General features: G+C 35.1%; 3 protein-coding genes across 3 annotated transcripts in view; all 3 read left to right on the forward strand.

The window, feature by feature from the left end:
* Positions 1-543: 543 nt before the first annotated feature.
* Positions 544-5,427, forward strand: LOC108783223 (nuclear RNA export factor 1). Its single transcript, XM_018551738.1, has 10 exons — positions 544-610; positions 1,494-1,849; positions 1,935-2,021; positions 2,238-2,481; positions 2,585-2,778; positions 2,858-2,970; positions 3,678-3,714; positions 3,802-4,034; positions 4,705-4,873; positions 4,990-5,427. The coding sequence occupies exons 1-10, from the start codon at positions 544-546 to the stop codon at positions 5,425-5,427; spliced, it is 1,938 nt and encodes a 645-aa protein (XP_018407240.1).
* A 5,603-nt stretch (positions 5,428-11,030) lies between these two features.
* On the forward strand, positions 11,031-12,930 carry Bka (FCF1 rRNA-processing protein Bka). The gene is made up of 5 exons (XM_018551804.1): positions 11,031-11,241; positions 11,982-12,064; positions 12,149-12,220; positions 12,365-12,674; positions 12,787-12,930. The coding sequence occupies exons 1-5, from the start codon at positions 11,239-11,241 to the stop codon at positions 12,928-12,930; spliced, it is 612 nt and encodes a 203-aa protein (XP_018407306.1). The 5' UTR covers positions 11,031-11,238.
* Positions 12,931-20,105: 7,175 nt separating this feature from the next.
* The window catches only part of ft (cadherin-related tumor suppressor fat), a 103,404-nt gene continuing 96,725 nt past the window's right edge, over positions 20,106-26,784 (forward strand). The window contains exon 1 of the mRNA XM_018551739.1: positions 20,106-25,343. Within this exon, the coding sequence (XP_018407241.1) occupies positions 20,145-25,343 (5,199 nt within the window). The 5' untranslated portion in view covers positions 20,106-20,144. The remainder of the gene's footprint in view (positions 25,344-26,784) is intronic.

The raw sequence follows: 26,784 nt of genomic DNA on the forward strand, positions 1-26,784 counted from the left end.
GTCAACGGAGACTATTTTTGCCTGAGTAAAAAATCACTGCTGGAAATTAAAATCTAATTAATCTTTAAAATTAATCGTTAAACTCTTTGATAGATTTTAGTTATGTCAGCGATTTAATTTTTCATATCAGGAAAAAAGTGTAATTTATCTCCACTTCCTCAGAGGGCGGTAGTGCGTAAGGTTCTCTGTTTCTTTCTAGTAGACTGAATGTATGTATACATACATACTCTTTGACTGTGTTCTGGCGCCTCTGGCGGCCTGGCGTCATTTGTTTTGAAAATCTTGAAGCCTGGACGCTCGGAGTCATCCGGTGTATGTTTGTTGATTGTTGATGTTCGTTCATCAGCCAATCCAAGAGAGGCGAGGTTATACGAGGTTAAGAAGTGTGAATATGGTGGTGCAAATGATTCTTTTGCTGTTTGTCTTTGAAAGATACGTAAAGTAAAAAATTGTACGAGTTTGCGCGGACAGTGCGAGTTAAAAGAGCTTTCGCTGTTCGTATTCTTACTTAAAAAGAAGAGAAAACGCAAACTGGAAAAAACAATGTCGAGGATGTACAAGCCGTGGGACAATCGCAATAACCGAGGAAACAATAACAAGGCTTACTTCGGTGAATATTTCAGCGCTTTTACCCATTACGTATAATTTGGAATATACGTTCAAGAATACGTTCTATTTTACGCATGATTTTATTCTTTAATATTTCGTGAACAATAAGGATAAAATATTACATTATGCATGTGGAATGTATTCTTAGACATGCACTATACTTTGATGTCCGTCCTGTGTCTTCAACATTCATGCCATGTAGATAATTTCTACCTAACTCCTAAAATTTGTTTGCTCGCAACTCTTTTTTTTTTTACTCACAAGACTGTTAGCGAGAAAACAAAATGCAAAAATTTATTTTAATATGTTAAAATATGAATAATTTGTTTTTTTTTTAAATAAATTTGTTGTGTTTATATATTATATCCATATCTATATACATATTTTCTTCTACTCCTTTCCTGAAACATAAAAGTATTCTATTCTAGACCTGAAAATATCTAGTCACATTGAACATTAAGAATATAAGGCTATAGTTACTAAAACTTTTATATGTATCACTGCATTTGTGCAATATAAATTTTTTAACATGTGATTCAAGAATTTTTATATATATTTGATGTTCTTTTTATACTGCTATTTTATGTTACATTTAATTTTTTTAGCACTTGCTACATAATGATAATAATAGTAATAACACAAAATTATAAGATTATACATGATAAAATATTTTATACAAATCTATGTACAATTATATATAAATACTATATTATTTTCGAGTTATCTAAACTATTATGAATTTTTTATATCATGAGAACCTTATGAAAAGTAATAATTAAGAATCACTAAAAATTAAAGAGCTAAATCTTGTTTAAAATAAATTTTATGACGAGAATAATCATTTATTTTATAATTTTCTATTTTATTTCATTATTTATTTTTAGATCATAATAATCGAGGACCTATAGAAAGAGATGGAAAAGTTGGTCCAATCAGGCATCATGTATCATTTAAGATTCATAAAACTAACAACCAAATATCTCGTAATTTGGCATTTGTAAACTTGGACGACATTTCATCGACTTCTGATAATAATACAAGACAAATGATAATCAACCAAAAAAATAGAGAAAGAGGTAATAGGATTTGGCATAATGTTTCTTCTAGAAGAAACAATCAAATGCCTAATTTCAAGGGAGTTCAATTTCAAGGACTTCAAGGAAAAAAGTTTAAGGGAGATCAATCAAGTTCAAGGATGCAACCTTTTTTTTTAAAAGAATCTAATGGGTATAGAATTAACGTGAGTATATTTCTATAATTATAAATTATATTCAAGTACATGTATGTATATAGATTTGAAATAAATTTCTATTTGTATTTTACAGATACCATATGGCCATAAGTATGAAAGAGATTTTATTATAAATACCCTTTTGAATTATCTGGCACCTAAAGTATTTGTTCCTATAATGGTATGTGATACTTAATAACCTTTTTTAGGAGAAATTAACATTTTTTATTTAGTATATTTAATACCTGTAATTATGGTTTAATATGACACATGAATAAAATTCATATACAGTATCAATAAAATTCATATACAGTAATTGTAAACAGTAGTACATATATAAATAAAAATTAGTCTAAAACCATAAAACCTTGTGACTAAAGTAAAAATTTATTTACAGTACAAGAAAACGGGAACTGATTCTTATTTCTACATAGATGATCATAAGACAGCAAATGCATTGCTGAACTGTGATCGAAAGATTACGATGAGTAATGGATTTAAACTGCGAGTGAAGGTAAAACCAGAATTTCCGTTCTGTAATATTGATGACGAAGTAAAAGAACGAGTGAAGCAAGCATTAGCTAAGAGATACAGACAAGACACCAAGGCTTTGAATTTGTCCAAATTTCATCTTGATTCTGGTAAGAGTACAAAGAAACTACAGATATGATGAAGACAATAATATAATAATTGATATTAAATTTATAATTTGAAAGTTTTAACATACATGTATTTATCTTACAGATCTTTGCTCTGATTACTTTTATGCACTATCCTATCCTATTATGATGATGACTGTGTTGGATATTATGGTGGAGTACATACCGAATTTAGAAGCCTTGAATTTGGAAGGAAATAAACTACAAAATATTGAGAGACTCAGCATACTAACAAAGAAATTCGTAAAATTAAATATTCTTCATATGGGCGATAATAAGGTGAATTTAGCTAAATAAGAAAATATATATAATCATCAACATGATGTTTCAACAACCTTAAGTTAATTACATATTTTAGATTAAAGATATTTGTCAACTAGACGCTATTAAGGACCTAAAACTGAACGAATTGAAGTTAGTTGGAAATCCTGTCTGTAACAAGTATAAATCTCAACCAAATGACTACGTTAGGTAATGTATTATTTCACAGTAATCTTTTCTTTTACACTAAGAAACAGGGGAAGTATAAAGTAATTTACTATTCTTCCTCTATTCGTGAGATGATATTTTGACAGAGATCGTGTTATATTTATTTAAACAATTTTTATATTTGTGACTCGTTAATTTTATTATAATTATACACATGTAAGTTTATTATTGTTGATTCGTTAATTCTATTATACACACTTAATTTTAAATTTAACATTGAAAATGACCCAATCGGTGTCGAAACGTATGTACGAATTCTTACTTGCGAATTTTACTCTGTTTAATGTATTGCGATTTTGAGTTAATTACATTTATATATCTTTTTAAAAAAATTATTGGCTCTTTTCTCTTATTTTTAATCAATTAATTTTTAAATATATATAGACATTTTTAAATTAAGCTTAATTTTCCATTAAATATTGTTATATAATATATAGATATTTACACTATTATATGTATATATATGTGTGTGTCTATGACAGCAAATTGTCTATTTAATAATACAGACATATGCACACACACACAAATGTGTAAAATTCATTATTAAATTATAAGATTTTATTTAAGAAATGTTTAATTTTTAAATTTTCAAGTAAATGATTTATATCTGTTTCTGTTATTCAATGAAGCTTTGTATTTTTGTTATTTATTATTATTTGGATCAAGTGGACTTTTCTTTTTCATTATAGAGATGTCCGAAAACGATTCCCAAGATTACTGGTTTTGGTGAGTACATATTCATATTGCTACATATTCATAATTAAAAAATTTCTTTTCTCTTGTAACATAATTTTTTGTTATTCTACTGGACAGGATGGCACAGAATTACCACGACCGATCATTTTCGATGTAATTGATGAAGATGCCAACATTCCTCAATCGCAAAAGATGTTTGCTGCTGTCGATGCAAAAGTACAAGAAATGGCTAAGCAATTTTTATTACTGTATTTTACAATATTCGATAGTGAGAATCGTCAACCTCTACTGGACGCATATGACGAAAATGCATGCTTTAGCATGACGATAAGCATTTCTAATAATAACAAGTGAGTATTTATGTAACGTTACTTTATTTTCTTTTTTTTTTGCAAGATTCTCCAATTCGAAAAAATAGAAAGAAGTTTCGTAATTTTTCATCTTTTAACACAGAAGTTTTTGATCATTTACATCTTTCAAGTAATAAATAATAGGAATAAAATATAAATTTTGCAATACGAAAAAAGGAAGTAACTGTAAATAACTGTTGAAGGAATGTTAATTTATTTTCTATGTTGTCAATCAATTGACATTGAGGTTACATCGTTTAACATATAAACGAAAATAATACGTCGAAGTTTTAGTTTTTAATTTTAAAATAATTTTTCAACTCCATTCCTTCATATAAATATAATTTTTCAAAATTCTTATATTTTGTTTGCGATTAAATTATCTAAAATCTTCTTTCTCATAAGATTTAAGCTGTTGTAAAAATTAAGGAAAACTCTCTATTATAAAATTTAACAAAAATTTATAAACACGTATTAATTATAAATTAATTAAACATTAATTATAACTTATTTTTAAAATTTAATGAAGTTCTTATATTAGATGAAAAGATTAGAGAATTGTTTTAAATATTCTCGTATAATATATGAATATATTCTAAACATTCTTAGTATTGAGTGATGGTTATAATTCAAAATTATAGTACAATTCAATTAAAATTATTTTTCATAGATTAAATGGATATCACTTGGAGAATCGAAACCTATTTAGAATAAACGATCCAATCAGAAGACAGAAATTTTTGAAACAGGGTAAATTACCTGTAGTTTCTTTCATATCAGAAATACCACGAACAAGACATCTGTTGAATACTCTTACTATGGACATCTCTCTTGCTACAGTAAGTAACTATTGTTACTACGAGTGATCATATACCGTGTTAAGTTTTATGTAAGATATAAAGAGATGTATAAGAAACAAAGATAAACTTGTAATTAATTTTTTATTTAATCACAGCAAACAATGATGTTCATTACGATAACAGGCTACGTTCAACTTAATACAAACAAGGAAGAGTCCATTTACTACTTCAACCGGACATTTATAATTGTTTCGAAGGATGAAAGGTACTGTATTCGGAATGAACAGTTGCATATTAGTCAATTGCCTGAAGCGCAATTAAAACAACTGCAGCAGCAATTGAATCAGTTAGGAAATCAACAAATCCAGTTGGAAGCGCCAGCACTGAGTTCCATAGAAGTAACGAATCTTATAGCATCAGAACTCAATGACGAAATGAAGCAGCAGATGGTATTGACGTTAAGTCAACAGACAAATATGAATCTGGAATGGAGCTTGAAATGCTTACAAGATACGCAATGGAATTATAATAATGCAGTCTCTGTCTTTATTTTAAATCGTGAACAAATACCATCACAAGCGTTTACAAAGTAAACGTATGTGAGCAAGGAAACTCATTACTGTGATAATAACTTGTAAGAAAAATTCGAACTTGTAAAATATCGAACTCCATTTCATTTCGTTTCGTTTCGTTTATATTGCATTTGTTTCCCACGGGTATGTTTATTTCTATTTTATATTAGAATCTAAATAGAACATTGGACATTTATGTTACTTGCCAATTTTCTATTTTTGGCAATGAAGGATAATTAATTTTTGCATAAAAGGAAAAGCACTAGAAAAAGTAATGTATATTAAAAGCTACATTAATATACACATATTTAGATTAATACAAATTATTAAAAAATACTTTAAAAAATATACAGAATCACCTTTTTCGTTTATATGGAATTTACGAAATGCGTAGTGTGTCTTTTGAAGGAAGTTATTAAAAATCGCAATTTTATTTAAAATTACAATCTCAATAGCATATGATTAGTAAAAAAATTCCATCAGTAAGGAAGATGTGTGTGAAAAAAAATTATTGATTGTGAACACAACATTTGAATAGCGCTCAGTAATAATTGCCTGTCATTGGAGTAAACCTTTATACATTTATAAATCTATGTGGATATATATATATATATATATATATCAATAACGATACATGTATTGATGAGTGCTTGCTCAACTGTTATGTCCACTATGCTCATTTTTTCTATTTATATTTGACAACACTATAATGAAAATTGTAACACTACTAAAGAATTATTTGAATACCATTGTTTTTCGGGAAAATTTTGTTTTGTGAAAGCTTACACTATAATTGGAAATGCTAAGAATGGTTATAGTTGGTAGTATATTACAAATCATTGGAATTGATTTAAAATATAAATATTAATATTAAAATTGTAATAAAATATAAATTTTTGAGTATGATGTATGAAATCACTTGTCATATGATGAAAGTGACTAACTGAATAATTTCCAAAAAATTTTTATTTAAAAAAAATATTTATTTATATACTTTTCTCATTGGTGTTATTACTTGATAATATATGCAATATTATAAATTAAATACATACAATATATAAATTAAAATATGGATAATTTGCATTTTGTCAAAAGTATAAAGTATGAACACGAAGAAAAATTTGTTTCATTAGTATCTTTGTATTGCCGACTCATCAATATTTCATGTATATTTATTGTGATATTATATATATGCATATATACAGGGTGTCCCAATAATTATTACCACCTGAAATATCTTCTAATCTATAAGGTGAAGAGAAAAATTTATATAATCAAAATTACACGATGTAAAAGGAGCTATCATATGGTGATAATAATTTTTGTCCAGGTGGAGGCGCTTCGGAGATTTCAAGATCAACTTCGTTTTTTTAAATAGAATTATATGAATTTTTTTACACAATATGATTTCTCTAATTATTCTACATAAAAAAGTATTAAGGTCATAGTACCGAAAAATCACTAGTTTACGAGATATTTTGCATCTTATTCTGACATAACTTTTACGTCAAATAAAACGGATACATCGTGCTCAATAACACACAATTTATTATTTAATTTATTTAACAGTAACAATTGATTAAATATTTAATAATTTTATTAAATTTAAAGGTGTTCGAAATAATGGCCATCATTATTAATGTAACATTGGATTCTTCTGATTATTGATTAGCATGCTGTTCTAATAACGTCAGGAAATATTGACGTACAGGCCTCAATAATCCGTTGCATATTGTAAGATGTAGTTGGTTGTTCTTTGTACACCATGTCTTTTAGGGTTCCTTATAAAAAATAATCCAGTGGTGTCAAGTCTGATGAACAAGCTGGCCATGTTACCTCCCGCGTTCAATCCAGCGATTGGATACACTATTCTTCTTAATATCAGTTTCTCGTTCAATTTGTCGCAAACTATTTTGAGGATTTTGAGTTACCTTTGCGAGAATCTAAATTTCATTCCCTGCATGGGTTATTCGCTTGTCACGTTCACTCTTTTACATATTCAAACTACTAATTTATCTAAGTTTATCGCAAATATTTTTAAATGTTCGACGCGAAGGTTGAGTGCGATATCGTTCAGCGTATAAATTTTGCTCGCACTGAATTGTTTTGACATTCTCTATAAAGAGGATCATATCAACTTGTTCTTCAAACGAAACATCTTATACGATTAATGGCCAATTTCTTCACTTCCAGATAAATTGCGGATAATTTTATCCAGAAGATATCTTCATTGTATTCTAGGAGATATCTCTTGGACAAGAGTTATCTAGAGGTGAAAAAATTGGGCATAACTGATGTATCGATACTAAATTTTTTATATTTAATTTTATTTCGTTAACTTATTAAGACGTCCTTCAAAGAATGTTTGTTTTTATTGAAGCACGATGTATTCGTTGTAAGAAAAATTTGATCTTCATTTATGAAGAATGAATCCAGATGTAATTTTAATCTTGATATCTCGTAAACTATTGATTTTTTGGTACCACATGATCTTAATATTTTTAGAAGAGAGAAATCATATTGTGTAAAAAAACGAAGTTGACTTTGAAATCTCCGAAGCGTCTCCACCTAGACAAAAATTATTATCACCATATGATAGCCCTCTTTACATCGTGTAATTTTAGTTCATACAAATTTTTCTTTACACCTTATAGATTAGAATCTTATAGAAGATATTTCAGGTGGTAATAGTTATTGAGACACCCTGTATATATAAATTTATTTTTTGAAAGTAAACTTACGGGACAGGTAAAAAAAGGTTTTGATACTTTTTATTTTTAAAAAATGTAAAAATATAAGAGATTTTATAGAAACGATTTTTATATTATAAAGGAAAACCCGAATTTTATACAGGACATATAATACATACACAATCGAGCACGAAGTGTCACAGATTTATATGTGATAAATTTATTTTTAGTAAAATCAGTATACAAGTGGTATAAAATTTTAAATTACTAAAGTTTGAACCTTGATAAATAAATGGAATGTGTGATATTTTGCTATCATGTATATTTCATATATAAAAAATCAAAAAGTATTTCTCTGAAAAGAAAAAGATCTTTCAGTTCGTACTTGTAACAAAAAAGTATTCTCTATTATTATCTATAACGAACATCGTACAGTTAACTTAAGATATTTTACGTTTATATTGTAAAGAAAGATACTGTTTCTTTTATATGTCTAAAAAAATTATTTGATTTCTCAAATGTAGAACTGTTTATGCTTTGTTAACTGAATTTTATCATATGTATAGTACAAATAAAAGTCAGATTTTCGCATACATGTTTAAATTTATAGAAGTCTCAAAAATAATAATTCAACTAATAGAGAAAATATTTTAATTTAATACTATCTTCAAAAAGATAGTGTAATTTTGTAGAGAAAGTATAATGCAGTTTCTCAAAATGCTCAGAATTGTCGCTTCACATATACCTATGTCGATACATATACATTACAATTAGATGGTTTTTTTTATGAATGATAAACAGTACCATAGGATATATATTTTGTGCTTCTATAAAACGCTGTATTAAGTGGAACAGAGCTCGCTTACATTATGTGAGCATAAATTATTAGATTGAGGAATAGTCGTGATGGATTCAATTTTTTTTATTAATACTTTCCTATGTTTAGTTTTATGTATATATCTATGCAAAATAAAATTTTTAGTTTGTATTATATTGAGAATGTGGTGTGAATTCCACACCATGTATGCACACATCAGAAAATGTTGGAAATCTTCGTATGTCAGGATGATCTAAAAATTTCGATTACAGAACAATAACTTTATACTTCTAACTAGGATGTAATGAAGTGTAATGATATGTTACATGCCGAAAAATGTTAAATTGCAATTTGAATTCCAGATATCATCTTGTCATATTTGCATTCAGGTGAAAGATTCAGCGTAACCTTTTTGGACGGACATAGAACATTTGTTACTAGAAGCCTGTTTGACATGCAGCAGTTAAGATTAAGCACATCAAAGCCTACAATCCATGATATATGCACTTATTGTTAGCTTATATCGTCATAGTGGATGTTATATATTTTCTATTAATGACATTTGCATATAATAATAAGATTTATATACCGTAAACATCTAAATGACGAGTAAAAACGAAGAGAAAATAATTTATACTCACATTAGTATGCGACAATTTTAAGTTTAAAAAATGTACGCATGTTTCTGACTGGATAATGATACGGCAGAGTACCCAAAAGACTAATACGGTATTATGCAAGAATATATAAATCACTGATTCAGAAAACTGAATATTTCTTTTTTTATATTGATAAATATGATAGATATAGCAGCGTTTAAAAGTATTTACTCGCTCTATCTCTTATAGTGGAATTAGAATGCAATTTAGGTGTATAAAGAAAATATGTATACCAAATTTGGGACAATTATAATAATTTTGAGCGTTAATGTGTTCTCGATTTATAAAACTTACACAAATGTACAAAGTGTAAGTAGAAAAATCTATTGATATAAATGTTGCATAAATAATCATCATTCGTACTTCACAAGAGAAGATGAATAAATATTATTAATGTAATTAAATTATTAATGTAATTAATAAAAGTTAACAAAATAAAAAGAAACGATATGTTATACATAAGGTAAATAGTTTTATTGATAAATGTGTTAAAAATTGTTTGTACAGCCAATACTTGATAGTAAAATTAATAAAACAAAAGTTTTTATGTAAGAAATGAACAAAAGAACAAAAGAAATGATATATTATAATGTATACATTTCTTAGTTATATAAATTTTGATCTCTATATTATATATATAAAATATATACCTTTTCTTTAGAAGGCTTTTGGAAAGAAAGCGTATCAAAAAAATTAAATTTTTTACCAAGATCTTATACGATCAATAATAATACTGACCAACAAATATTGACGGTATTATTATGATTAATATTTACGGATTATATAATCAAAATTTTAAATCTTTTTATCTAATAATAATATATCATGAAAAGTAACTGATATATTATTAATTAAAGATGCCAGTTTAAAGTGAACATATATATAAAGTGTATATGCTTTTCGACAAATTTTCGAATCGCCTCCGTCTTCCGCTGTCCCTCTCACTTCACCGTTCCACACGCAGTCCAAATGCCGCTCGACCGTCATACGGCATTTAGAATGGTAGAAAGAAAGACAGTTCTGAATTTTCAGTCAAAAATTTTCACAGAAAGGCACAATTCAGTCATTTTTAAACCATAAAGTATTTTAGACTTTTATTATAGGGTCTCTAGTAATTGCTACAGTAAAGAAACTTTTGCTCGACAGGGAGGTGCTTATTACAATTAATTATTTCTCGATATAATTTATTTACCTCTCCTTTATCTATTTTTATTTATGTCTAATTCTATTATAATTTGTAAAATTAAAAAAGTGTTAATAATATTTTTACTGTCGATAAAATCATAGTGTCAAATAATAATGTGATGAGAGAAGCCTGGGAAGATTCGAACCAAAAAATCGTGGACATTACCGACACGATCGTAGACATTATTTAGCTACATAGTTCAATGTCCACGTTTTGTGGACATAGAGGCGCTTCAAAATAAAGTAACAGCTAAATCCCGGGCATGGCCGCTCTCTTTGATTGCCGTTGGATCGGCTACCCGGCCAATTATAATCGACAAGAAGATGGCCGCTCTCAGGTTTCTCTCTGGTTCTAACCTATATCCTTTACAATATCGTTGTCGTTTCAGTCGTTTGCGATGTTTGCATGTGTTTAATGTTTCTGATACAGAATTCTTCGGAGCGAGTAATTATTCAGTTTACGAAACATCCATAGGAAATAATGGTAAGATTTTTTGAATTTTAGTTAATACATATCTATATTTTTGATTGTTTAATTTCGTATGTTTGGAGGTTATATTAATAATAAATTCGTTTTATTTATTCGGCAAATAAGCTAACTTGCTTATTGAGTAAATGCATTAAATAAATAAAAATTGTTAATTGTTTTATTAAAATGGCTAGTATAGCCGCATAACATAGATATTTTATTTTTATTTTCTGGCTAATGATATAGTTTATTAAAAATTATGTTTTTTAAATAACCGATTTTTTAAATAAGACAACAAAGTTGAAAGTGTTTTTTTGTTAATTTATGCAGAAAATTTATCAATATTGCATATCTTTTATTAATTTTATTTTTTATTCATAATAGAATTATCAAAAATATTTAGACTATATTATTATTGAAAAAAATAGAAATTTATATATTGGTAATATATAGAATATTTTACTTTCCTTATTTATAAAATATGTTCTGTTAATGATGGTTATTTCTAGTATGTAATTTCTGTTGAAATAAAAAATGATTGATTATATTATTTTGAAAATGTATATATTCAGATATAAGTTAATCATTTGACAAGAAAGTAGTTTTATCAATTTGAATATATATCTTTAATGTGAATAAGAATATGACAGTTATGATTATACTTTAATTTAAATGAATGTATCATCATGAAATAGTGATAAATATAATCATATTAAATTTTATTGTATAACACTTGCTGTGAAATTATGTTACAGGGGAAAAATAAGAAAACGCGTAAAGTTGTAATGCAGAGATTTGCTAAAATGAAAAGGATGATTAGTTTGAGAGATTCACGAATGTAAGTTGATGTCCTATATCTTTGATAATCATTGTTATTACTTTATAAATTGTGGATAGAATTAAAATGAATTTTTTTTTATAGAAAACCAGAAAAGCGATTGCCATCAAAGAAAACTCCGAAAGAGGATAAAACTAAAATAAAAATTTCAGAAGCGTAAATAATGTTTTATATGTATATAAATTGACATTTTACATTATTTTTAATAGAAATAGTTTTATATTAATTTGATATGAAATTATTATTTATTATAAAACATGTTTTGATATTTTAAAAGTATGTGATACTTTTTTCTTTCAGGCCACAGCAATCCTCTGCATTATTCTTTCAGTATAACACACAACTTGGACCACCATACCATATTTTAATTGACACAAACTTCATTAACTTTTCTATTAAAAATAAATTAGATATAATAGAGAACATGATGGGATGTCTCTATGCAAAATGTATACCATATATAACTGATTGTGTAATGGGTGAGTTAGAAAAGCTTGGACAGAAGTATAAATTGGCATTGAAAATCATTAAGGATCCAAGATTTGAAAGATTAAAATGTATGCATAAGGGAACCTATGCAGATGATTGTCTTGTAAACAGAGTGACACAAGTAAGTATAGATTACAGCATTTTGCTGTATTAAAAATGTTTTTTTATAATATGAACTTACTTTATTTTGATTGGCATAAATAAAAAAATTGTGTGTTATATTATTATTTCAGCATAAATGTTATATTGTTGCAACAAATGATAAAGCTTTGAAAGTAAGGATTCGGAAAATACCGGGTGTTCCAATAATGTATATATCTCAGCACAGATTTACAATAGAAAGAATGCCGGATGCTTATGGTGCACCCAAGAAATAATAGTAAAATTTATTAAATTAATTCTTTTACTAAATATTTTTTGTATACATGTACAAAGATATACATTTTGTTAATAAAATTGGTATCATGTATAAGTATGTTATTCATTCAAATAGAAATTTAATATTATTAATCTTTTTTAGGAAACTAATAACAGAAATATTCTTTTATCATTAACGGAGTGATATTTTATTTATGGTGTAGTTTTGCTACTAAGCTTATGTGATATAAAAAAAAGTTAGATGTGTGATAGATTATGTGAGTTAAAAAAAAGTAGAAATATAACAGATATTTCCTCTGTACTAGCTTTGTAGACTGAATTTTATCAAATTCTATTATGGGCAGTGATAAGGCTTTTCTATCAAAACATGACTATTGTCATGATTTTTTTACTTAGTATTTAAATAATCCAACAAATTTTTTGATACGAAAATAGTAACGTTCTCTATGTTAACAGTAATAACAAATTTCTATGCTTATCCAATTGTACTATTTTCTTGGGAATAACTACCTATAAAATTTAATAAAGAATTTAAGAAAATTTATGGATTAATATAATTTATTAATTGATATAACATGTATGTATTTTTTTAAATACATCTATGTGCACTATTTAAACATATATTTCAAAAATTTTATATATGTATATGAGGAAAAAATTATTTAATATTTATATATTTTGCATTATTAGGATAAATTCTTGTTCATAATATTTATAAACATTAATATTTATAATCTTATCAAATTATTCATAATAATTCTTTCTATTTACTTATTTTTTGCGAAATAATGTTCATAAACGAGGTTATAAATGGAGGCATTTCACGCGAGAAACGATCGGTTGCGTATTTATGGCGAGGCACGCCCGCAAAATAAGCTGTTAGGACATTTCTGCCAATTTCTTACTCTCTATCCTCGAAAAGATCGTTCACTCTACAGCGAAAAGCAATCGTGCTCGATGCCGGCGATTTTGTACACCCACGTGGAAAACGACCAGATTTCTACTCGGATGCAATTCAGTATTGCCAAATGTATCAATCGCTTTATGAAATCATAGTGAACTTTTCTTGCAAAAGATATAACTCAATTTTAAGAGAGAGTTATTTTATATTGAGTATTTTAGTTCTTAGCAATTATTATCGCGTAAAAAAATATGAATCTTATAGCATATCGATCTTATTATATATAAAATATATATGATGCACACACAATCAATTGTATATAATAAAATATGTATATTTTTTATTATATACATGTACATGAATATAATATAAAAAACGATTATTGATATAAACTTTTAAGGGGATGTTGGAGGTCCTGTTTTATCATTACTTAGTTAAAGACTCGTTTCTCTTAATTGCATTTACGGATGGAAAAATCCTTCTGCATAATTAAAGTATCGACAACAATGAATTGCGCTAGCTACATTTCAATACGAAAAACGGAAGAAAATTAAAAATTTACAGTTTCGTTATCGGCTTCTGTGATTTTCGATAACGAAACTGTAAATTTTTTTTCCGTTTTTCGAAAAGTTCGCAGCCTTAGGTGCGCTCAGTTCCTGCCTGCAGATCCAGGGGGAATATATGCTACTCATTGGAGGGCTTCACTCACACACGCACTCACTCAGCACATACCGCACGCAAAAAAGGAAAAATAAAGAAACAGGCGGGTTCAGCATTACCTTAAAGGTTTATATATTTAGAGGTTTATGTATATCTAATGTTATAAAATATATATACTTGTGTGTGTTTTATCATATTTTTTTAATATTACGTATTGCATCATGATTAAAAAAAAAAAATACTAATTAAAAATATACGTACCATGCATGCGACTGCATATTTTATTCATCACACTATTACGTGCGACCTTGTCAACACAAAGATACGGATATGAGGATTCGTAATCACTCTTATCAATCAAGATCGTATATCGTGATTTTCAAGATTCCAGAAGCTTGATATGCGCGAGGATTAATATAATTGATGATTTCGCACAAAGTGTCACGGCTTTTCTATATCCGAATAAATGTCGGGATTCGCTTCTCCTTCTATCGCGGGTCGTGACCTTTCTAATATCGCGGGACGACAAATGGCGTACGCGCGCGCACGTTATCGCAGCGGAACGCAGGATATTAATCATGCGATTCAACGTTCTGTGTTGCATCCTTCGAGAGACAAGTCTACGAACCAAATTTCAATTTATTTCTCGCGAATAATAAACGTGCGCGGCGCGCGTGCGCAATCTCTGCGTAAAATTATTTTTTGTTTCAAAATATAATTATATTATCGTTTATCATATTATTTTTTTAATTATGTATAATCTTAATTATATTTTGTGCACAGAAATCTTTTACGACTTATACATTTATTTTATATTCGTCATATTATAATAATAATATAAAGATTTTATTTGACAAAATAATTGAAAATGAGTATACATACAATATATTATTTAAAAAGTTTTGTGTAAAATTTCAACTATTTCAAGATTCTTTTTATTTAAACGTCGAATATGAAGATTTGCATGCTTAGAAAGTAAATAATTACAATTATTATTTATTAATTTTTCAAGAAATTATTAATTTTGTGTAAATACATATTTTACAATATCTATAAATATTTTTATTTATAAATTCAACATTTCCTTTTTCTTCAAGCACATAATTAGTATGTCGTACTTTTGATAAATCTTTTATCTATAAAGCTATAAAATAATAAAAGTATTACGTTAAAGATGTGATATATGTGTGGAAAGTTAATATTAAAATTAATGCAATAAATCGCTCGTATTGTATGGTAAACTGTAAACCGTCTTAATTTGAGCCGTAATATAAGGATTGTGATAAATAAATAATAATAAATATCTATCTATTAGATATAAATTTATTTAATTAAGATGAAATAAGATAAATGACATAACACAGAGTTTTGTTTAAAACTGACATATGCAATAAGTTATTTTCAAGTGGCGTATTTAAAACCTATCTTATATTCTGATTTCAGATATGCTTGTTGTCTACAAGCTTTGTAATGAAGTTTTGTTCGTTATCTGATCCATAATAATTGTTGACCGAAATTTTGATATTTTTCGCACAGTTTTATAAATTATTTAACGTACGAAATATTGTTTGTTAGTGCATGTCGCACGGTTTCTCGACAAAACGGCTTTCAGAGATTTAACACAACTCAACAGTGGTATTTTCTCAATGGCTGTATTTTATCTTGGAATTCTATAAATCTAAAGATAGCGCCAAATGCATTGTTTAACGCATTGTCACCTATTACCAATGAAACCTTCTCTAATTTTCACTGATATTTCAGACCGAGAAGAAGGCGACTCGTTCGTCATACGATAAGGAACCTCGTCTCTCCCTGTTCTTCACTTCTTCGAGAAAGTACTCGTACTCGTTCTTATCTAAGTCAACGTAAAACAAGTTGGTCCAAAGAGACTTGTTCTTTGTTTCATAGGGTTCAATGAAAAGGAAAAAAACAACATGACCGAAAAAAAAATTATCGAATCTTTCTGTGCATGTAAATCACTTATATATATATTGTTATATTTTTCAAGCAACAAAATAAATTCTTCAGATTCGTTCAAACTTAAATTTGAAAAAAAATGGCAAGATTTAATTTATTTATTAATTAACGTTTTTTTTTCTTTATTCCAATTTTGTTTTCTTTATATGTACTATTTATTAAAGTCACAAAAGAAAATAATATATTGAAAAGTTAATAATAATTAGATTATCGATTTCGATCAATTACTTATTGTTATTTTTAATTTATCGATCACTTATCATTTCTAACATGGACTTTGACTGACTCATTATTACCAAATGTCATCATTTATTAATTGATTACTTTATTGCTGTTTAGTGAATACCGGTTAATGATTTCACTTTGTGAAATTTGAGATTCTGAACAATAAATCTCGAACCATATTCTACACGTTACAAAATTAACGCTTGGAATTCTGCAGTGAGGTGTATTTTTGTATGATGTAATATGGTGGTTGCCAAAGTTGTATGGCAACTCCATTATCTCATTTTATAATTTCAGTTGCAGTTTTTGTAGTTAAATTTCAACGTTATTCAAGTACCAACGGTGGCAACGATTGGTATGTACATGCATACAATATTGTACCCAGTAAACTAGATTAAAGGGAATCAACGATCCAGTGAGCGAATAAACTACGTAGATACCTATGTAAGAAAAAAAAAAGGAAAGATAGTAGACAGAAAGAGAAAGAGAGATGGTGAATTAGTTCGACGGAAAGAGGATCGAAGGAAAGAAAATCGAGTGGAACACTCGATCGCGGTAACGAATTATAAAAGTGACCATAGGCCCGCGGATATATATCTACACATTCTACACACAAGCAGTGAGTCCGGATTCTGCGGATCACCCCCGCTCCACCTTTCTCGCCCCACCTTCCTGACATCCCGATGTTTCTCCGCGTGGCAGCCTGCATCCCTTAAGTCGGGGTGTCCCCTTGCCCGCCCTTCTAGGTATTTCCCCTCCTCCCCCACGCATTATTCATCTCTCGTTCTCTATCCTCGTCCCCCTTTTTCTCGTCGGTCCTCGTATTACTCCCTCTTTCTTCCTCATTTATTTTTCTCTTTTTCCTCCTCCTCCTCTTACTCTCACTCTTTCTCTCTTTCTTTCTCGTTTTCTTTCTCTGCAGGTCTATTCGACGTCCCTCTTGTTCTTGTTATGTCTTTCTCATTCCCATCAACGCGAAGCAACGTCCTCGTCGCACGAGGCTCCAATGTGCAGCGGCCATCTTGCATACCTGAGCCTCCGCATTGCTCGTTCCTCGAGGGCAAAAGGGAGAATATCTCAGCGAGACGGCGGCGGGATGCGCGAGGCGAGTCGAAGGTGGAAGGATCGCGCGTGGAAGATGGCGAGGAGGGAAAGCTGGAGAGGTGAGTCGAGTTAAAGGGTGGGGGAGGAGAGAACGGGGCCCACGGTCGAAGCAGCGGGCCCCAGGAAAGAGCAAGTGGGAGAGAGAGAGAGAAAGAGAGACAAGCCTCTACATGATGGACAAAGAAGCCTGTATTCTGATATAGGCAGCGGTATGGCAAAATGGTAGGGGCGAGGAGTGAGGATGGGAGATGGGAAAGAGAACCGAGGTAAGAGCGAAGAAAATGGGCGTTCGGTAAAAGAGAAAGAGCGACGAGGATAGGAAACCAAACGTTTCTTGACACGGAAGACAGGGAGGGAGAGAGAAATAGAAAAAGAGGGAGCGAGTTGTTAGAGAGAGCGAGTGGGACCATCGTGGAGCGAGGAAATGCGGTAGAACCATGGTGATTCTACCGGAGCGGACAGAGAAGGTGATATCGATAGGCCAGGCCGGGGTGATCGGGGCAAAGGCATAGACAGAAAGAGAGAGAAAGAGGGAGAGCGGAGATATAGGGAACAGGAGAAGGATAGTGAACAGGGGAAGGGGGAGAGAGAAGGCCCGATGGATCGGAGAGGGACGGCGTCAGCCAGGCCGAAGAATGCTCCTCTTGGCAGCGGCGAGGTTCTGGGACCGGCTCGGTTCAGTCGAGTCAGGTCAGCCCTCGGGAAGGCGACATTCTTCTTCACGGTGCTCACGTTCCGCGTTCTTTCGGGGCATTACGTCGTGTTGATCGCGGCCCCGTCGTGTTACGTTATTTCTCCTTTATTTTCCACCCTCTTATCCTCTCTCCATCGGCCTTAGTGTCGATTGCCTTCGCAGTTGCGCGCGGTTCATCTTCATCCCCCGATAACCAAGCCTACCCCGAGGCGCGCGCGCGCGCGCGCACGCGAACCCGTTGTGCTGCTCGTGAGATTGCTTTACGATCGGCGAACCCGAGTGAGCGCTGCATCGCGATCGCGTGAACTTCCTGACAATTTCCGCGAAAGATAGCGCGCGAGTTCGACACGGCGAGTCGCACGAACTCGGAAAGTGAATCGCGAATTCGAAGTCTGTCGGAATTTGGTTATAGATCGATACTCTCGTGAGGATACATCCTAAATCATATTCTTTCTATTTGTGCTTCGGATATTAGATCTTTGGTGTGTCCTCTGTGTAGTGTTTATGCGAGATTCTGTCGGGCTCTCGACTTAAGCTTTAGTGATAAATTGATGGATTCTGAGTGTTTGACATATAGCGAGATCGCCACGAAAAATCGTTGTTTATCGTTTGTTACCAGTCATCCTCTTTTCAAGAGAAATTTCATCGTTATAAAAATGCATTATGACAGAGCGAAGCACGTGACGTAGATGCGTCTGCCTAGAGCGCAGGAACTGAAAAAGAAAAGTAATCTCTTCAGAGGAGAATCCGTTCGTGAGAAGAGAGGAAGATATATATTTTCTCGATTCTATATCGCGATTGCTAATCGGAAAATCGATTGAAACGTTCCAGTCTTGCGCTCGCGGAGCATTCGCGAGCATCCACAGACGCGCGTTTCGCGAGGCGCGGCTCTCGGCGGGTCACTGCCCCCTCTGCCGGGTGAAGTCTCCTCTCGTATACACTTGACTTTTAGCGGCGAAGGAAAGGAGAAGTAAAAGAAGAGAACAAGAGAGAGAGAGAAAGAGAAAGAGAGATAAGGAAAGAAAGTGTGTGTGTATGTGTGAGAGAGAGAGAGAGAGAGAGAGAGAGAGAGAGAGAGAGAGAGAGAGAGAGAGAGAGAGAGAGAGAAACGAATACAGAGAAGAAGAAGAAGAAAGACGGAAAAGAAAGCACCCACCAGCTCCGAGTTTAAATCGGGATTCTGATCCAGGTGGGGAAAAAATGCGACGCATCGCCGGACAGAAGACGGCGGTTCACGTCGTCGCGCGCGATTAATCTCCGTCCTTGGAGGAATGTCGTGGTACGTGCAATGCACCGGTACGTAGACGCGGAAGACGACAGGATTATCGCCGGCCACAACCATGAAGAAGAAGAACGACAGGTAGTGCGTAATCGGAGCGCGCGATTTTACGCCTACGACGAGTCACCGTAAGCCGAGATTTGGCTAAGGCAGGTGGGCGTGTCGCGGCGAGACAGAAGAGATGATCATAAGGGGATCGATGATCCTGACCCTTCTCCTGGGACTACTGTTGGTGGTGGACCAAAATGGCGGCCAGGTCGTCGGCCAGAACGCGGCGGCGACGGCGACGGTGGCAGTGGCCGCGTCTAATGACTACTTTACTTTGCGTAACCTACCTCAAAGGGTCACACGGTTAGTGCCACGAAGGTCACCAATGTTGCCGCAGGATAACACTGCGGCGATGGGTTTAGCGATGCAGAGTAGAGCGGTCGACACGCGGGTCCAACTCGAGATTAGGGAGGGTGAGCCGAAGGGTACCCTAGTCGGCACGATACCGGTGAAGCCTGACTTCACTTATAGGTTCAATGAGCCACCCCAGGAGTTCGTACTCGATCCAGAGACTGGCAAAATAAGGACGGCCATGGTTCTCGATCGCGAATCTCTCAGCAGCGATCGATTTGATTTAGTTGTGCTCTCCAGTCAACCGACCTATCCGATCGAAGTGCGAATTTTGGTTCTTGATATCAACGACAATAATCCAGAATTTCCGGAACCTAGTATCGCGGTTAGCTTCTCGGAATCGGCTGTGGCCGGTACCAAGCTATTGTTGGACGCTGCTACTGATCGAGATACGCCAGAGAACGGTGTATTAGACGATTATTTTATCGTAGACGGCAATACGGACGACAAGTTCCGTCTGGAAGTCACTGGGAATCCTACAGGTGAAACGTCATACTTGCACCTCGAGACTACTGGGAAATTGGACCGTGAGCAGGTGGAATTCTATTCGCTCAACATCTGCGCGCGCGATCGCGGCCGACCACCGCGATTGGGTTATCTGCTGGTGAACGTGACGGTGTTAGACGTAAATGATAACCCGCCCGTGTTTTCACAGAGCGACTACGTGGTAGCGTTGAACGAAAGCGCCCCAGTCGGCACCAAGGTGTTGAAGGTGCAGGCTACCGATAAAGATTCGGAAGACAATTCTGAGCTGACTTATTATCTGCCGGACAATGAGCGCAAGTTCACAATCGATCCAGAAAGTGGCTTTATCACGACAGCCGAGCCATTAAAATGCCCTCAACAACGTTGTACGGTGGTACGTCCAGGCGGTGATTGCCCTAAGAGCTGCGTCATCACAGTCTTCGCTCGTGATCACGGTGTGCCTAAGCAAGATGGTCGTACTTACGTGACGGTAAACCTATTGGACGCAAACGATCACGATCCTGTAATCAAATTCAATTATTTTCCTCCAAACGCGGGTTTTGCCACCGTCGATGAGAACACCGCCAAGGACTCGATCGTCGCGGCGGTAGCGGTGATCGATGACGACGAGGGTTTAAACGGCGAGACTAGCGTGGAGATACGTGCCGGCAATGAGTTAGGTCACTTTCGACTCGAGGTTACAGAGAGCTTCGACATCGTGCGAGTCGACGGCCGGTTGGACCGCGAAGAGATTCCCAAATATAATCTCACAGTGGTTGCTACCGACAAGGGCACGCCGCCAAGATCGGCTACAGCCTATCTAGTGATACATGTGAATGACGTCAACGATCACGAGCCGGTGTTTCAACAAAGCGAGTACTCAGCGGTGCTATCGGAATTCGCACCGATTGGCAGTTTCGTCGCTAGCATCTCGGCTACGGACGCGGATTCTGGGCTGAACGCGCGAATTTATTACGAGTTCGGTTCAGGTAATGAACAAAATTGGTTCGCCATCGATAGTGACACCGGTTTAGTCACCACCGTGGCTACCTTGGACCGTGAGGTACAAGGTAGCATCGAGTTACACGTATCGGCACGAGACGGTGGTCCGAATACTAAATACGCGTCCACGCATCTCAAAATAACGATCCTCGACGAGAACGACGAGGCACCACGCTTTCCCAAGAATGTCATCGAAATCGCATTGTCGGAGAACACGGCGCCTTATAGTTTAATAGCTACTCTCACAGCTGTTGACAACGATCAAGGTACGAATGGTAGCGTCGCGTACAGTTTTCATTCTAGTGTTTCGCGTGATTATTCCAAAACTTTTGCTCTGGATGCTCTGACCGGTCAGTTGTCAACCATGACCGCTCTGGACCGAGAAACCATAGCAGAATACAGACTTCTAGTGATAGCAAAAGATCAAGGCACGCCAGTACAATCTTCGACTGCCACCGTGGTGTTGATGTTACAGGATGTCAACGATAATTCGCCGATCTTTTATCCTTGGAAATATCTAATGACCATCTCTAAAGATATTTCGGCAGGTACGACGATAGGTAAAGTAATGGCGACTGACGCAGATGCTCGGGAGAATGCTCAGGTGAAATACACTCTGGAATCCGGCGGCGAGGGTCGCTTCGTGGTAGAGGAGAGAACCGGTGAGATTGTCCTGCAAGGTTCTTTACGGTCTGCACACAAGACTCTTTATGAGTTAACAATCTCAGCGAAGGACATCGACAATCAGGTGGCAGCCAGGAACGCTATAGTAGAGATTATACGCGAAGAAGATCTGGAGCATCTCGAGTTCGATACTTACAACGGCTATGAGTTTCGCGTTCTTGAAGATCATGGCGATTGCGATTACGTTACGTCTGGTAGTCGGGAGATCGGCTCGGTACACGTTACGCAATACGGTAACACGGGTAAAGTGAGCTATGCTATAATATTCGGTGATCCTAAGGGCAACTTTAAAATCGATGAGAGTACTGGCGTTATTAGCACCACCGGCTGTCTGGATCGCGAGCGTGTCGTTTATTACAGCCTGCAACTTTCAGCGCGTACCAATCTCGCGTACGGCCAAACAATCGTTAACATTACAGTGCAGGATGTCAACGACAATCCGCCGAGGTTTCCCAGAGGTGAGTGGGGTGACGAGATTCTGCGAGAAAACGCAGCGGTGGGACAGGAAGTGTGCCTTACTCGGGCCAGAGATCGCGACATCGGCGCCAATTCCAGGATTGTTTATTCGTTGACACATAATCCAGACGGACAGTTCAGAGTAGCCGAGAATTCTGGCATTATCTATTTGAATAAACCAATTCGCGTACCGCCTGGTACAATCCTCAATCTAGAAGTGACGGCGACTGATTCCGGCAGGCAGCCTCTGTCCGCTCAGTACCAAGTTCGAGTGACGATCGAAGATGTCAACGATCACACACCGGTTTTCCGACTGAGCAGCTATGAGACTTCACTGTCAGAATCTACGCCAGTCAACGAGCGTTTCTTTTCGTTAACGGCTCAAGACGCAGATCTCGGCAACAACGGCAGGATATTGTACAGTATTACCGATGGCAACGCGGAGGGCCGCTTCGGCATCTTCCCGGATGGCCAGTTATATGTGAAAAATGAGCTCGATCGCGAGGAACAAGATTATTACGCGCTCGAGGTTACTGCAGCGGATCAGGGTAGCCCATCACGAAGCTCCGTGGTCCCGGTGGTGGTGCACGTGATTGATGAGAACGACAACGCGCCTGAGTTCACCAATAGCAGTTTCAGTTTTCATCTACGCGAGAACGAGCCGCCTGACACCTTCGTCGGCAAGCTGCTGGCTACTGATCGCGACGTCGGTCGTAACGCCGATCTCATATTCTTACTTCCGCTCGTTCAGAGTGATTTCGTAGTCGATCCAAGGAACGGTTTCATCAGATCACAGCACGCATTCGATCGTGAACTCTTAGTGACCAATACTGGCAGCAACTATATCAATTTGGAAGCTACCGTTGTAGATAATGGCGTTAATCGTTTACGTGACCGCGTCAAGGTCACCATCTATATCACCGATATTAACGACAATATGCCACAGTTCCAGCGTCTACCGTATCGAGTTCAGGTGAGCGAAGGTGCCGCGATCGGCACGCAGCTGTTAAGAGTCTACACGACTGATGCGGACGAAGGCTTGAATGGTGATGTGTTCTATTCGTTGGAGGACGGCAATCAGCATGGCCATTTTATGATAGATGAGGCTACCGGGCAGATCTCTCTGATGAAGGAGCTTGATCGTGAAATGTCTGATACCTACGTACTGACTGTTGTAGCACACGATGCTGGTTTGGAGACACGATTGTCATCTAGCGCGACTGTTCATATCGAAGTGCTCGACGAGAACGATAACGTGCCGTTCTTCGTGGACAACAAATCGAGGATTTCTGTACTGGAGACTATGCCAATCAACACCGAACTGTTGCGTTTCAAGGCCACCGACAACGATCTCGGACCCAACAGCGAATTGGCATTCGCTATATCGGCCGGTAACAAGAGAGACACGTTCTACATTGATCCTCTGACCGGCATTCTGTACCTGAGAAAGCCACTCGATTATGAAGAACAAATACGTTACACGCTTAATATCACATGCAGCGATGGAGGTCACCCGCGTCTCAGTTCGATCACTAGCCTGACCGTCGAAGTGATCGACACCAACGACAATCCGCCGGTGTTTCCAAACACAGCAATAGTACGTCAGATACGCGAGGGTATCCTCGTGCGAACGCCGATTGTCACCATTACCGCCGAGGATCCAGATTCGGGCGATAACGGAGTGGTCAGCTACTCGATCCTTAGCCAGGAACCGCAGGATCAGGTGAGACGTTTCGGTATCAATCCATCGAGTGGTGTGATCCATACGCTGCTTCCAATCGATCGCGAAGACGTGGATACGTTCAATCTGGTGGTGGTCGCTACCGATCAAGCACAACCACCAAGTGCACGGTTGTCTGCCGAGAAACAAGTGATTGTGTTCGTCGAGGATATCAATGACAACGCGCCGATCTTTGTTAGCATGTCGGCGGTAGTGTTACCGCCTCTGTTCAACTATCATCAAACCGAGGATATTAAGGTCATGAAACTGCTGGCTCGCGATCAAGACTCTAGCACCAACGGCCTGGTGACGTATGAATTACTCCGCTCTAGCGTCAACTATTCGAACATGTTCGAGGTTCATCGTAACAACGGTCAGCTCGTTATGATACTTCCGCAATCATCCTCAAAAGATAGTCTCTTCGAGCGAGCCTCCTTCAAATATCAAGTAGGCGTCCGAGCGACGGACGAGGCGGTCCAAGCGGAGCGCCGTTCGTCCGAGACTTACGTGACCTTGATCGTGCCGGGCGAGGACGGCGACGATCAGCCGATTTGGGAGCATCAGGGTCAGATTGAAGGTAACGTTTACGAGAACGAACCGATCGGCACGAGTATCTTGCGCGTGAGCGCGTGTAGTCGTCAATCCAATATCGAGCTCGAGTATTACGTGACGAACGTGACCGCCGGCGACGGGTCCCAAGTTGATCGGCTATTCGACATCGACACGAAGACCGGTGTGCTGTCCACCGCGGCCCAACTCGATCGTGAGACCGGCGTCCAGTGGTACGAGGTGGAGCTATACGCCATCGGCATTGGCGGCACCAAGCCCAGTACGACGTCCACCAAAGTAAGTCCATACCGCTTGGCTTTTTGATTGATCGTCCCGGTGATATTAATGATGCTTCCTTCGTCGGCTCCTGAAAGATATTCGGTGCTTTTTGTGTGCCGTGCCACTTCCTCGTCCCGCGCGCTCGCCCCGCGTAATGTAATTTCTCGATTGCCGGATAAGACCTCTTCTCGCGGGGCGAGTGAGCGAACGGCCGAGTCAGGATTGTCGTTTGCGGTACGAGATTTTGCGGGGATATTGTAATTGCTGAACTGCTGATATTGCGCGAGATGGATGCGATAATATGATTGGCGCCAATATCCATTGAGATTACTTGTTTTGTTTCATAGATCATTTTTATGCATTTATTTTCATTTCAAGCTGTGCAGATGATGTAAATAATTAACATACACACACACATACATATGTGTATTAATAGCAATATATCTCTTTTGTGTGTGTGTGTGTGTATGTGTGCATATAATTGTACATTGCTCTCGAATTTTCCGGAAAAAGCAGAAGACATAATATTGATCGCAGTTATATTGTGTATTAATTGTAATTATTTTCATTTCTGCTTCTTTAAAAGTTTCGCGTTCAATATTACAAGAATAAGATATTGATAAATTATTTCTTATCTCATCACTCTTAATAAGAATGCCACATGAATTTGGGTGTACATGCATAAGCTTTCCGAGATATATTCGGTTTTTATGTTTCATCTATTTTCGTTACCGTTATAATGAAATGTACAGTAAGCTGATTTGTGAAATATAGATAATTTTGCGCTTATGATTAATTATTCAGAAGATATTAATGATGTATCAGATTTAAAAGGGATTTTTATTTATCGGATACACGTGTAATTTCTGAACAAGTTGCTGGAATCCATTTCCTTAAACATTGATGTTATTAACGAGAAAGGCCGGTGTTACAATTATCAATTACATATGCCGGCTTTTAACTCTTATTTAAATATTTTTTATTTGTTACATAATTTGTTACTTAAGTGTTTTATAAAAAAAAAAAACCAAGTAATAATAATTTGTAATTTAATTTTTGAGACGCGCGCAGTTTTCTTTAAATTCTGATGAAGTATAGCAGTTTTAATAATTAATATAATTACAAGAGCTTGAATACGACATTATGATTGAAAAATTACAACTTTTGCGAACGAGTTTTCACTATTAACCTTATTTCTATTCATTTATTCTTTTGACGCTATTTCCGCATTCATTAATTTCTCCTTCTCACTCTCGATGACATAATAATTAGAGCGGCAACGTATGCGCGCCGCGTGTCTTTCTCCAGACGAGCGATAATTCGACTGACTGAGAATTGTGTTACGCAACAATACCCTTAATGCAATTAAAGCCGACGATAGAGTGATACACAGAGGGATAAAAGGAATGAGAAAGAGAGAGAGAGAGAGAGAGAGAGAGAGAGAGAGAGAGAGAGAGAG

The sequence above is a fragment of the Cyphomyrmex costatus genome, unplaced genomic scaffold (genome assembly GCF_001594065.2).
Source record: "Cyphomyrmex costatus isolate MS0001 unplaced genomic scaffold, Ccosl1.0 scaffold146, whole genome shotgun sequence".
Taxonomy (NCBI): Eukaryota; Metazoa; Arthropoda; class Insecta; order Hymenoptera; family Formicidae; genus Cyphomyrmex; species Cyphomyrmex costatus.

Bases quoted from the DNA above. Each gene is read 5' to 3' on its own strand.
- LOC108783223 (XM_018551738.1), top strand. From the start codon at position 544: ATGTCGAGGATGTACAAGCCGTGGGACAATCGCAATAACCGAGGAAAC. The intron at 2,482-2,584 runs GTAAGAGTACAA...TTTATCTTACAG, and splicing joins CAAATTTCATCTTGATTCTG to ATCTTTGCTCTGATTACTTT. The intron at 2,971-3,677 runs GTAATGTATTAT...TTTTCATTATAG, and splicing joins CAACCAAATGACTACGTTAG to AGATGTCCGAAAACGATTCC.
- Bka (XM_018551804.1), top strand. The intron at 12,065-12,148 runs GTAAGTTGATGT...TTTTTTTTATAG, and splicing joins AGTTTGAGAGATTCACGAAT to AAAACCAGAAAAGCGATTGC. The intron at 12,221-12,364 runs GTAAATAATGTT...TTTTTCTTTCAG, and splicing joins AAAATAAAAATTTCAGAAGC to GCCACAGCAATCCTCTGCAT.